General features: G+C 40.3%; 1 protein-coding gene across 3 annotated transcripts in view; it reads right to left on the minus strand.

Moving 5' to 3' along the window:
* LOC126471561 (uncharacterized) overlaps positions 1-14,228 on the minus strand; it is a 132,969-nt gene extending 118,741 nt beyond the window's left edge. For 2 of the 3 annotated variants that reach the window (XM_050099789.1, XM_050099788.1), the window contains exon 1: positions 14,094-14,228. In XM_050099789.1, coding sequence (XP_049955746.1) covers positions 14,094-14,149 — 56 coding nt within the window. In that variant the 5' untranslated portion in view covers positions 14,150-14,228. Of the gene's footprint in view, positions 1-13,705; positions 13,843-14,093 lie in introns of those variants that run through there. The other variant, XR_007586337.1, reaches the window with a different exon arrangement.
* Positions 14,229-14,532: the final 304 nt, after the last annotated feature.

Genomic DNA, 14,532 nt, shown 5'->3' on the forward strand with positions numbered 1-14,532 from the left:
TTGAAAGAGCGTCATTGTCGGTCTCCATTTGGCTGGCTGGTCGAACCTCACAATACCCAGATTAGCAGGGCGTTTAGATTTGACGTTGATGCGATGTTGGACAAGCATATTCGTCTTCAATATTCCGGCCAATCATGTCTGGTCATAATGTGCACCAAACACGAGCCGGACTTGGGGATTATCGGCTGCTGTTATCACCACAACACAAACGGCTACGTCTGGAGTGGTGCCAAGATTGGGAAGCATAGACTGCTGATGAATGGCGTCGTATTGTGCTCAACAATAAATCTCTGTTCTGACCATAGTTGGAAAGTATGGTCGCAAACTGGGGACAATATTTTGGAGAGGCGCAGTGGTGTTAATCCTGGCGAGAGTGGTGTGTGCAAGCGTCAGGTATGACTTCAGGTCACATCTGGCAGTGTTTGAGGGAACTCTAACACCACAATATTAAGTCACAGACATCCTTCGTTCTCGTGTGTTACCTCTCAACCGACAGCATCGTGGTGCCATTTTTCAACAGGACAATGCTCGTCCATATATGGCACATGTATGTATGAACCGTCTGTGTGATGTCGATGTATTCCTGAGGCTAGCAAGATCCCAGACCCGTCTCCGACAGAACACGAGTGGTACAAGCTCGGACGTCAACCCTGTCACAGTGCCAGTATCCAGGAAATCAAAGACTGTATTCAGCTGTTGTGGGCCAGCTTTTCTCAGGAGAGGATAGAACGGCTTTGTGGCGCCTTTTGCAGCCAAATCAATGTATGCATCCAGATCACAGTGGGTGGAACGTCATACTGATAAGTGGACTCATACTGCCATGTTTTTTTTGCAAGTATGACTCAGTACTGTAGTTGTGCTGGCGTAAGATGTCGCCAGCACATCGGTCGACGAAAATGTAGCAAAAAGATTGATAGTAGGCGCTGAGTCAAGCGCGCCTATCAGGAGAGAGGCCAAAGACAGACTCGCAAGCAACAAACCGCGAACGCCCTCTCGACGGAAAGTATTTAGATCGCCGCCGCTAACCAGCTTCGCTCAGTCACTAGCTCAGCCACTCACGCACTATTTATTCTATTTGGCGCCTGTCAGTTCACACCACAGGCTACGAGCGTGTATAGCGAGCTGAGTAGTGTTTATAGCGGGACTTGTACTTGAGCAGCAGTGAGGCTAATGTGGGCTATTACTACAACACATGGACTCTCTTAAAGATAAGTACCTTTATGTTCAAGTAAATAAAGAACCCTGTTAATACATGGGTGCAGTGTGTTGTAGAGAGAGGATACTGGCCACCAAACAACATCCTCTCCCTTGACTCCTGTGGTAAAAGACACAACAGTGGCGACGAGGACACAAAAGGAGTCGCTGCAATAGCATCGCATGCCGTTTCAACCCATGAAGTTTCATTTCGTTTTCTCCACCCCTCCTGGTGCCTCACTTTCGCGAATTGACACCGCAGATCTGGCCTAAGAATATTCTTGGTAAGTGCACAGAGTTACGCCAGCATACGTAGACACAGGAGATAGTAGAGTGAAAGAAAGTTGAGTGAACGGGCCTTCGCGTTTCAGAGGCAGAGATGGTGGAGATAATTCTTATACTAAATACAGCAGCAATAATTTTCTGCGTAGCATCTTGAACGCGATACTTCTAAGAAAACTCTTCATCTAGCCCAAGGCTTAAGAATTTAAATTAGTTGACTTCACTGGCTGTTTGGCCAATAAAATTAATTTCGCTTTTGCAAGAGTTCTGTGTCAGAAACAGAATGCAATGTGCTGAGGTGGTGTGTTGTCTTACGAAAGGTAAAGGCCGCTTGTGGGATGCTCTATGCGAACAAACGCACGTATATGATGGGGCAGTGGATGACTCCTTACCAGATCGGATGTAACGCAAATCAAGGCCGTTTCTAGGTGTTTTGCTTCCCTTGGCGAGAACTGAAAAATGACGCCCCCTCTTTTTTAACACCACCGGTCTCTGCGATTCCCCCCTCCACCACCACCAGCATCCGACGGCACAACAACGCAAATCGCCTATTATACTTTTAATCATCAAACTAAAGTAACCAGACGTCCTCATTTTCTGGGTAAAGTCCTCAGTTTTCACGCTTTGTCCTCAGTTCCTTTCATACTGATTGACACAACATATACCCTCAATTTCTTATCTTTGTCCTCAGTTTTTGAAATTTCTCAAAATAATTGAAATAGGAAGAAGGTGCTGAACATTTTAAACTAGAACTCAACTGAATATAGCAGTGCAACCAAATTTGGAATTATTTGCTTATTTTATTCAATTGCAAGAAAATTGACTAATAAAGGTTTGGAACTATTTTTTGGTGCGAATGAATTTTTCCTTGAATTTAGAAATTAAGCTGTGCTGATGGGATACATGTCGAACTTTAAACTAGGTCATCTGGATAACAGTGGTGTTATTTCGTATCTGTTTTAATTGAAATACTTTTAGAATGAGGAATAAATCTCACCTCTTTCAGCATCCATCTTCTTACGACTAAATAAATGAATGACGACTTGTTTGCGTTTTCTATAGACGGTTCTACAACTTTTGTTAGCCGCACCGGTGGCAGTGTAGTCTAAGCGAGGTAGGGCACGTGTTTTCTTTCCTCAAAGTAAGTGAAGACTTATTAAGGAACTGTTCCGTTTGCTTTTGAAAACAGTTCGGTGTTTTAATTTTTCCTCTCCCATCTTGTGATGGTTTGTTCCAATATAGCGTACTAATCGCCCACAAGGAGTAAAAATGCATGAAGTTATCTGCTATTACACTGTGCTCATTTTAAAGCATTTCGTAAAGCGGCTGAAAACAGTGCAAAAAGTGCTCAAAGAACAATGGCAGACTCTCGGCCACAGCAAAATCCAGTGGAAGTACATTCAGTAAGTCATCAGCATAATAACATTATAAACATTTAAGTGACAGCAAGTTTTTTGCCAAGAAACGCATCTTACTCCTTTCCGTTTTTATGTACAGAGGCATATGTTCTGGTTCTAATGGCAACCGCAGCATCTCGGGGAATTAGCGATAATCTAGTAATAGTACTGTTAACGTAAATAATTTATCTGTAAGCCATGACGCCTGATTATCGGCACCGGTGGCTGGAGACGCGTCACTAATAAATTAATGTCGTAAGATTAATAACCCTAAACATTGTGACTGGTTGTGGTACATACACATAATCCTTTAGATTACTGTGTTGTTAGCCGATGAAAGACAGTGGAAGACGTACCGGTAACCCCATATCGTCCATGTAAACATCCCGTCCCCCACACATAAGAGAGCCTGCAGCACCTGTCGGGACAGTAACTGTGATGCAACGCTTCATATGGTTTCCTCTGTATTCGTACCATGTCATGGGCGTGTTGCGCAACTCGTCTGTCGAGGAGACCTCTTTCCATGCTACGTGCGTCCAACGACGGTGTTTTTGCTCCGTCTGTTATGCCATCACAGGTGATGGGGGTCAAAAAAAGGAAGGCAAGGGGAGGGAGGTGGGCGTGTATGAACGTTGGCAAACCAGAACAGACGTTGTTTGCTTGTAGTAAGCTTATCGTCTGCAGCTCGCCAAGCGCTACAAGGTGAGCAGGTAGTATACGTAATCTCACGCATTCTCGGGCAGTAAACAACGATGTGCCATTCTGGAGCAGCAAATAACACTGGAATCTTGAGGTGTACTGGGGACACTAAGAAATGGGATTTTACATGACCCTATCTCAAAAACACTGCTGCTGTGAAATATTAACGCATCACGATGTATCACATGGCCTCCAGTAAGCGCTGCAAAGAAATTCACAGCCATTGATACAGATATCGTGAAACAACGTAATATAAAAGTTACATACCTTTCCGTGTATGTTATTAGGCAGACAGAGAGCCGAGAACTGGGTTCTATGTTGAATGAAACGTATTCCAATTCAGAAAGACAGTTCATAAAACGGTAGCCACACTAAATTCACGAATGGAAGGTAAATGATCGTTTGGCATTAATGGCCGGGTTGAAACTTCCTGGCAGATTAAATCTGTGTGCTGGACCGAGACTCGAACTCGGGACCTATGGCTTTCGCGGGCAAAAGCTCTACCCGAGTTCCAGTCTCGGTCCGGCATACAGTTTTAATCTCCTAGGAAGTTTCATATCAGCGCACATTCCGCTGCAGAGTGAAAATTTCATTGGCTCTGAGCACTATGGGACTCAACTGCTGTGGTTATCAGTCCCCCTAGAACATAGAACTACTTTAGCCTAACTAACCTAAGGACATCACACACATCCATGCCCGAGGCAGGATTCGAACCTGCGACCGTAGCGGTTACGCGGCTCCAGACTGTAGCGCCTAGAACCGCACGGTCAGAAAATTTCATTCATAATGGCCGGGTTGTTTGGCCATCTGGTGTAAGTCTTTTTATTTGACGCCACTTCGGCAACATGCGCATAATTTGATGACGATGGGATGAAGCGACAACACAAACACTCGAAGGAAATTTCCGACCTGGCCGAAATCGAACCCGCGATCCTGCGATGTAGAGGCAGCGACGTTAACCACTAGACAATGAGCTACTTATAACCAATAAAAGTGACACATAGACAGCGCGCACTCATACAATGCAGATTTCCACGGCCGGTATTTGCGTAGTTGGTGACGTAGTTTATGAGCATCATGCTGCGGTGTACGGTGGGGTACCCAAACTATGTTCCGTGGTACACTGGTGTTCCACGGCACTCGAATAAAAACTATTAACAACATGGTGTTTTCTTTTTTCATCATTTTGACGATATCAATTTTTATTTTATTTAATTATGATTTCTGTGTTACTACTCATGATTTAAAATTCAAGTAATCACTGAAACAAACTAGTTTATCTTAGTTTTAAATTTTTATTGTCGTGTTTCAGTAAAGTACCAGAATTCTCAAAATGTTCCATCAGAGGAAAAATTTAGGAACCCCTGGTCAGTGGCATCTTTCTGTTTCTAACGTTCCGCCTCCCAATACTGGAGACATCGTCAGAGGCTGTACAGATCTCGTTAGTTGATTTTGGTACTTAAACAAGCTCACCAAGCCGAATCGTTTATACCTTTTAGCAATGGCCGGTTGGTGACGTTACCCGACCGTTGGCAAATACTACAGAGCCGCTCCGACGTCTGGTTGGAGCTTGTGCTGCAAAACATTTGGCGCTGTTTGCTTTGTCTAGCACTGAAACTCACAACTTTCCTGAGTTCAGCCTTTTTTCTTTTGATCTAAAGTAGTTTTAATGTTATTTTTAATTTAATGGCTCTCTGTGTATCCTAGCATAGTAATGAAAAATCTGCAGTATCAGAGAATCGAATTTGGTGGTTCCCTAGTCCCTGTACATGACATCCAATTGCCGATTTATCCGCGTTTCCCACACGACAGTTGATGCTCTTAATAGACTGTGGAGTTAAGACTGGGCATCTATGCAGCTGAACAGTGAATGAGTTTATTTCGCCGGCCGGAGTGCTCGAGCGGTTCTAGGCGCTACAGTCTGGAAGCGCGCGGCCGCTACGGTCGCAGGTTCGAATCCTGCCTTGGGCATGGATGTGTGTGATGTTCTTAGGTTAGTTAGGTTTAAGTAGTTCTAAGTTCTAGGGGACTGGTGACCTCAGAAGTTAAGTCCCGTAGTGCTCAGAGCCAGCTCTCGGTCCCGAGAATAACTTGAGAGCGAGAACTTTCCTGGAAGGCAGTAAATTCGGGAACTTTATTACGAATACTTCGACAGTTTACTGACAAAATTGTCATTATTCTGAACGCAGTCTGATTTCACTACTATCTTCTTGGCGTTTGGCGAGTATTCATCAGAGTGCCTCAGACTGCCGCCTAGCCTTAAAAAATAAAGATAAAAATTTAGAAAAGGAGCGTACAATGGAAATCCTAGAGTATTCCAAACAGAACTACAAACTGTAGTTTTCATCTGTGTGTGATCCTAGAGCAGTTATTGTGTTCATTATCTCTCAACTAATTCCTCTCTCCTTTCACACAGTGTTCTAACTAACCATGGAGGATATTTTTCTCGGAAACAGTAAGTCAGGTATTTTTTTCTCGTAAAATGCATTTTAGTCAAAGCTTAAAAGATAACTGAATAGTGAACATCACATAGCCAGGAATCTGTTGGAAACTGGAAGGAGCGAGGTCAGCTTCAGCTTTCAAAATTACTAGATACTGAACAGAATTCTCAAAACTGTACGATATTTAGTCTGACGGATCTTTTGATAACACCATAAAAAGAAAATTAACACTACAAAAATACACTTTTTAATTATAAATTATTTGCATATTTATAAATTATTATAACGGAAATCATATGTCAGTTTTCAGTTTGTTGTAATAAACATACAAAACACTTTTCATCTTGTTATAATTTTCCCGAAACATGTGTGGTGCTGCCAGAGGCCATAAATGTGTCCAGAGTCAATTGTTCATTTGATCTTTTGAAAATAAAAGTTAATGAAGTAGATTTTAGCACACTACTACATTAGCAGGGCATACTTCCTATCCAATAAAATTTCTGTTCTCTTTATATAACGTAGTTCAGCTTGAAAGCGCCAGGGAGTTTTACTAAATTACCAGATCAGTGCAACACATGAAACGTTTGTGACATAAAATATGCGATATTAAATTATGTTATATCTAAAGTTGAGTTCGCTTGTTGCAGATTCCAGCAGGTTCATGGCAATGTGAACTTCACGTCACAAACCAGAACGTAGCTTGTGGGGTGTTGGTCAATAAATCTAAATAACAGGTCGCCTGTATAATATTGCGCAGAGATTATTTTGGACTGAATATGTGTTAAGAATTACTTGCAGCTGTTAGTAAACCACAACTGAAATGAAAGAAAAAGTACTTGGAAAATCAGCGGTGCAATAGCGTAACTATGTACTATACTAGCGGAAATGCATAAGCTCGTTTCAGCCTCTGACGTAGTACTATCTACCAGAAGTCTTATGTTGTATACGACATCTTCTTACAAGTACATTCCCGTACACGACGCTTTTAGTGTTCCCCTGACTGCGTTCAAATTATCAATTTATGCCTGCTTCTACACGAAGGCACGCTGGAGCGGCGCGCCATGACAAAATATGCTAATGCTGGTCGGGAACGCCGAGCATGCTGGAAGGCGGCTACAATTTCCGTTCGGTAGCGGTTTACATATCGTGCGCTCAATGAGAAAATTAATATTAGATGTGCAGCAAGGCGTGCGACGCCGAGCTCCCAGCGGACGGCCAATTACCACACGCATGCGCGCGCCGCTGTGAAGCAATGCATGTAACATATTTCTGATTGACGGCTGTATTAAATTAGTCACGGCGCGTAAACCGATTTGATGCACGTTGCGTCACGGGCACGATAAACTGCTGACGCTAAACCTCTACGGGCACCGAGTGTTCCGTAATAAACACTCGCAGCCCTCATAGAGAAATAACTAGCAGCGTGTTGCAACGAACGAGTCCGAAATGAAATTCGGTCACAACAGACAAATGCTTTGCTGGAGCGTATAACGAAAAGTTTAAATGGTTCTTCTTAGAGTCCAGTGTTGTCAATGGAAACGTTACAACAGTATTATCGAGTGCTTTTCTGAAAATGGTCTCATTTTCAGCTAAAAAAAGACCCAACGTGTTCATTTCTGCACATCTAGGGGTACTACACATACGATAACAATAATATATGACGAGGAAATAATAACAAGGGCGGAAACTGCAAAATCCTGACGTAACCATATTGATGAGAATTTAAACTGGAAAAAACGAATTTTTGAACTCCGGAAAAAACTCAATTCCGCACATTTGTACATCGAATCGTTATAAATGCTCGGGAGAGATAGACGATTAAGTTAACAAATTTTGTTTATGAAATGATAATTAAATGGACACCCTAGCTGCAAACAGGTGTTGATGTACTTCATTGGGGACATGTTGAAAAACCCGGGATCTCCTGCTTACATGGCAGACGCTCTATCCATATAAGCCACCGCGGGCACAGAGGATCGTGCGTCTGCAGGGACTTATCCCTTGCACGCTCCCCGTGAGATCCACATTCCCAACATGACCACACCACTACATTCGTAGTGCGCCTAATAGATGTTTGCCCATCATACTCATTACTCGTGGCAGGTTAATCTACCAAGTCCCGTACGAGTTCGGGCATAGCGTGGGCGTTCGCACAAGAAGGTCAATGGCCGGGAAGCCATATTTTAACAATATGTGACGGTAGTATCTGTTCCCGAAAGAACAGTTACCGTGGATGAACATGCAGCTTTGCTAGAAATGAAATGATAATTAAATGGACACCCTAGCTGCAAACAGGCGTTGATGTACTTCATTGGGGACATGAAGTACATCAACGCCTGTTTGCAGCTAGGGTGTCCATTTAATTATCATTTCATTTCTAGCAAAGCTGCATGGTCATCCACGGTAACTGTTCTTTCTGGAACAGATACTACCGTCATATATATATTGTTTATTTTTATTCTGTAACGTATGGAATAATATTCTGGGGTAACTCATGTTTAAGAACGATATTTTTTGTTACTCAAAAATGTGTTTTTAATATTTTTTTGTGGGATCTAAAATTTAAAAACCTCTCTTTACACACTGGCCTGATTTAGCTTCACTGATCAGGATAGTAAAAACCATGCGTATGTTAAGGGAATTTTCATTCACAAAGCAGGCTTATCACATTCACACAGTTCAGTACTGTTCTATCCTGATTAAATTGAGCTTAACTTAAATTCCATAAGGCAGTGAAGCCATTTCGAAGTCTCGGTGCGACGAAAATTGTCAGTCGATCTCCTGAAAACATTTGTAATAATTATTAACTTTCGGTGATCACATGGGGAAGACCGGAGATCTGCTAGTAAGACCGTGTTAGCCTATTTATTTGAAGTAACTGGATATCTTGAGCATACAAAACGGCAGGTTCGTCCAGTGTAAATCAGACGTTCCCCACTGATCCCGTGCAACACAGCGAAGTAAGCAGACACTGTCAATAATAATCAGTTAAATAATACGCGAAGACACTTACTTTAGTTTAGTTCATGTATTAAATTCCTTCTCATACAGAATCTCATCAAGATGGCGACTAGCTCAACAATACATACATATACATCCTCCTTCTTTCACGACTAATCGACAAGCATTCCTTCATTCTTTTCATAAGAGAAAACATAGATAGCAGAGAATCTATTCCATGGAGTAAATGGACGCTCCAAGGAATAATTGGGCTTGAAACTACTTTGCATTGATAATCGGTAAGATAAGAAGAGATATTTCGAGATATGTACTGAGTTATATAATTTATAAAATTTCTGAAAATATCGTGGAGAGACCGCTGCAAGAGACATTACATGTTGTAAGAATATTATGTGCTATTCATCCATAGACATTTTGTAGACATCTGTTTGAGGAGTTGCGTATTCTGACTTGTGCTTCATAGTATTCCAGCTTGTTGTAAATGAACCACTACAGTTGAAGAGAGACAATGATGTACATAATTACAATACCAACAGAAAAATTACTTTAATTCCTGATTGAGTTTGAATTTAGCACAAAAATGGGTGCACAATAATACTAACAAATTTTTTGATCCCTAAAAAAATGATGCATAATGACAGATAGCAACGTTACATTTGAAAACAAACGGAAAAATTTTCTCCTTGACAATTATAGGAAAATATCTATTTGTGTTGTATGCAAAAGGTGGTGGTAGGAATTACTAATTCACATCTTCGCAGAAACAACCTTGTAAATGGTCAGTAAGAAGCCATATTTTCTCGTGAATATGTAACATGAAAGTAAAATCACTTGTTCAACATCATTACAATTAATCGTACAAATGACGTGGAAATATTTCGTGTTATTCGGTCAGTATTACATATTTATTTGTTGAAACTGCCCAAAACTGAATATTGCTCAACTCCGCAATCTTTATGCAGTAGTCGAGGAGTCGAATCAAAATTGCAAATTCTGAACACAGTCGAGGCTACTTATGGCACGTTCAAAAAAATGTGAGATCTACTGCTGTACTCTTGGTTAATAAACGTATATTTGTTTTCTGTGGCGTTCGAAAAGACACGCAACAAATATTTGCTACACTGCATGTATGACGTGTACAAGTCCGTATTTCACATTGCTTCTCTAACGTTAGATTGAACTATATCAACATATTGCTTAATTTGAATGAAAATAATTATGAAGTTAGTTTCATCTTATTCTCGATGTTGATGTGTGTGTGTGTGTGTGTGTGTGTGTGTGTGTGTGTGTGTGTGTGTGTGTGTGGTCTAAATTAAAATTTTATCTCCAAGAAACAGCAGCCAGTTACTCTTTTTATTGAAAAGTTTGTTTATCTAATTACCTAGTCTCAACAATCTCAGATTCAAATGGTAATAATAATGATAATAACGGCAATAATAGTATGGTAATAACAACACAGCGTTCAGAATGTTGTGAAATTTTTTGATGAGTGCATACATGACTAGAGATAGGTGCACTGATACAACATCTTAGTCAACAACTGTCCGAAAATTCTCGGTTCACTTACAGGCACGACGATTAACACAACGAATAATGTGAAAAATTACAAATAGGATATCCTGTATCGAGTTAAAATCATAAAATTTCCTGTCAGGTGCGTTTACATTCAACGTTTGAAACAGACAGTGAAAAGTAATCATGAAAATTCAAAATGAGAATCTTTTCGATTTAGTAATATGATTTTTCATTCTCTTCTCATAGTGGAACAGCTCCCTTGCAGATCATTGATCTTTGCAGCAGGAACGCCATGAGGTAGGTCAGGAAAACTCCGAAGGAGCCATCTGGCGACGAGGTATGGAACCTGATAATTAGTGCGGAGACGGTGGGAAGGCGGTTACGTAAGCTTGTTGGCTTGCAGTCACAACAAAAGAATAAAACGGGCTAAATAATGGAAATAAATAACAATTTCTAAATCCGCAGAGTAAATTTAAAGTTGCTGTGACAACGAGAAACATGCTAGCTTTTCTATTCACTTACCCACGTACCTGAACACAATGACATCATTTCGTAAGGCATTAATAACTTAGTTGGTCACACGTAGTTCAACTCTCTATTTATCTACATATTGCTACACAATAATATGAGGGTGCATATTCGTGTGACGGCTCTTTTATAACAATTTTAGTTTTCAGTTCATTTCATCATAACCTACTGAGATTGTAGTTCATTTTCTACGATAATACCAGAACGATGAACTCCACATGGATTTCATAATACTTGTAGAACATTGAAATTGTTGCGGAACGTGTTTAAGAGTTATATTTCCTTTCGAACTTCCAAATAGTTTACAACTGGCGCTTATTTCCAGGAATTTATAGTAAAATATAAGAATGAAAAAACTGATATACATTTGAGGGAATCTCGATTTCCTCCGAAGGCCTAATTAATAACAAATGTTTCAGAAACCAGTCCTCAGAAATCATTTTACGTACGAGCTTAAAGCGAATCCATAAATTCTGAGGCTATTTCGGGATTTTAAACTAAAAATAAAGTTTTACTTATAACACTGAATGTAGTGATATTCAAACTATTTTTGTGTGTATCTTGACACGCCTTCAAAAAATACACTGAGGTGGATGTAATTTACATTCACCTGAAAGTAATTTCGCCACTCGAGCACAACTGTAGTATGTATGAATACCTGAGATCGTTTTAAGCAGCTGATCCTAATATTTGTTCAATATTTGAGGATAGAATCATTGAGTCAAAGACGTAAATAAGGGTACCACATTTGACGATATTTTACAAAACAGAGTTCTCAAAATAACAGATCCTATACACTGCTAACCACCTTATCATCGAGAAATGTCTATTTTATTATTAACACTTTTTCTATGCTGCTTAAGTATAAATATTTTCCAGGCTTGAATCCTTCAATGTATTTAAAACAAGGTGTTTTTCATTTGAATCTTCTTTCAATGTAATTTTTTCCGGCTCACTATTTGAAGAAATATTCATCTGTCTTTAGCATCTGCGTAAATATTTATTTAAACTTTGTATTTTATACGTTAGTGCATTCTAAAATTTTATAGTAAAATGATGAATTCAAAATCTATTTTGATACTAATTTTACCAGACAAATATTGAGTAAGATTTGGAAACAATGAAAAAAACTGTGTTAGTTTGATCACAAGACGACGAAAGTGACAACAAGCAATGTTTCAAATTTCTAGATAACTCTGGCAGTAAACAAGGTTACAAAATCTGTAGCCATTTTTTCTTTAGCGATACAAGACATAGTGACGTTCGTACTACAAGAAAAGTAGTCAGAGAAAACGCGAACATGAGGTTATTCGCTAAATCTACCCAAATTATCTCTATTAGACCCTAAATTAACGTTATTGTTCGGTAAATATCAATTGCGAGAATAAGTTATTACGATGGATGGCTCTATGGCGATGGCCAAATGCCAATAATAACAAGAACAAAAAACTTACTGCATCATAAGAGTATGTCTGAAAAAAGTAAGACTTCCTGCCATAATAAATGCAAAGATCATGTATCTTTTCGAAAGTACGATTGACCAAAGCACCTGTTAAAATCGACGATAGTTTCACCATAAAGCGACAGAACATGAACATTACAAATATTCGAGTAGCATGTTAACAGAACACTCATGTTTACAGGCCATGTTGTATGCAAAGAAACTAATAAACTCAGTTGAAGTTTGTGTTGTTACGAAAATCGTAACTATGTTATTACACTAAATAAACTCATCAGGAAGACTTAAAAAGGGATTGACAAGTACTGAATGTCATAATTCAGTCTAGATATCGAGGCAGAAGTATTTACCTGTACTCGTACATTTCCTTTTTATCCAGGTAATTTAATAGCTAACTTAAAAGCAAATCCTAAATTTGAAGTTTCCTAAGTTTTTGCGGCGAATTCCAACAAAATAATTCATTAACAATTTTTCGTACTCTGCAGCAATATCTACAATACTCTATTTCTGTGTAAAAAAATTAAATGCTGACTTTATATGTAAAACCCACAACAAAATTTCCTGGACATTTCACATAGGTTCAATAAATATCTGTAGATGCCTGTACGAAGCTATGCGTAGGATGCTTCTTCAACTGAAAAATATTTAAACATTTTTCTTCGTTTCTTTCGCTGTAGTTCGGATGAAGAATAGAATAGCTCACCCGTAAGAACGTCAGAAATGTTACATGAAACCGTAGCTGTTGTTTCTCTTAACAATCTGCACCTAGGTAGCAACTCTAAAACACCACAAACGAATCAGTAAACAACTTCGCTTCCATAATAAGAACGAAGTGCTGCTAGCTACCTCCTTCAGTGTATATCGAGACCTGTACGAAGAACAGTGTTAGATAAACTTATGCAGGAGGGTCCAAAACATAAAACATTATTTCTTCTTACAGACAAATAAATAAGAAAACTACTACTTAATGAATCTGCGTCGCCCCTACGGGAGATACTAAGGAAACAATAAGCTACTCCCACCCCTTTTTCAACAGTTCGAACCCTCTTCAAGGAGCACTATTTTCATTTAACAGGCTATATACGCTGCGGAAGAACCGCGAAGAGGTTGTCACCATAACACTGACGCCAGTTAGCTATACGAGAACATACTCATTTCTGCGCACAGTTGAGTGATGTACAGAGCTCACAGAATGTGCAGAAGGCAGAAAGTGCAGCTACCAGACTTACACAACCAGTGTCGATAAGGAGCCCCGGAGAAGAAGATATGCAGCCCCGCATGGTGCATCCGGGCGTCGAACCGACGCGCCGCCGCGCCAAAGCACAGCCAGGCGGGAGCACGTCGAGCCTTTGCACTGCGTCCTGCACTACTGACACTCGGGCTAAAACCTTCCCGAACAAAAATAACGCGCCTTTTCTCTCTTTTTTAGTTTCAAAAACATAATTTTACCCCTTTACCATTATGCATGTAATAGTCTAATCTTCTTACGGTTATTACTTATAAAAGTGGGGGGCAGTGCAATCACGATCAAAGTAACTCGAACAACATGAACGCAGTACTGGGCATCAAAAACCTTTAACTAACTATAATAATAATGATAATAACTCGATGCCGTACCTTTTGGCTGATATTATAGGCAGCAATTTGTGGTGTAGAGAGCGTCCTGAAAACATGATCCCCGCGCGCCGGGGCCCGCAACAGGTGCGAGTCCGCTGGCCTGCACACGTGCAAAATTAAACAGCGGCCGTCGCGTGCTCCTTGCCCGCGACATGACCTCCGGCAAGTAAAATGGGCCGCTCCCGGAATTCCTGCCTCACGCCGAGCCCCACTTTCCACTTAACGGCCGCTCGGTCGTTGTTGTTACGGCACAAAAAGAACAAGTTTCCACCTGTGCAGCATGTCGAGAAAACGTTGGCGTGATCAGTAAATAGACCTTGTCAGCTGTAGAATGTAATGACAGTACGAATCGAATGAAATACAAATGGCAATGAGAGTACGTTTCTGTTTCTTGGGCTATATTGCGAAAGAGTTCTCTTTCGGTCTGAAATTTGTGATG

The sequence above is a fragment of the Schistocerca serialis genome, chromosome 3, assembly GCF_023864345.2.
Source record: "Schistocerca serialis cubense isolate TAMUIC-IGC-003099 chromosome 3, iqSchSeri2.2, whole genome shotgun sequence".
Taxonomy (NCBI): Eukaryota; Metazoa; Arthropoda; class Insecta; order Orthoptera; family Acrididae; genus Schistocerca; species Schistocerca serialis.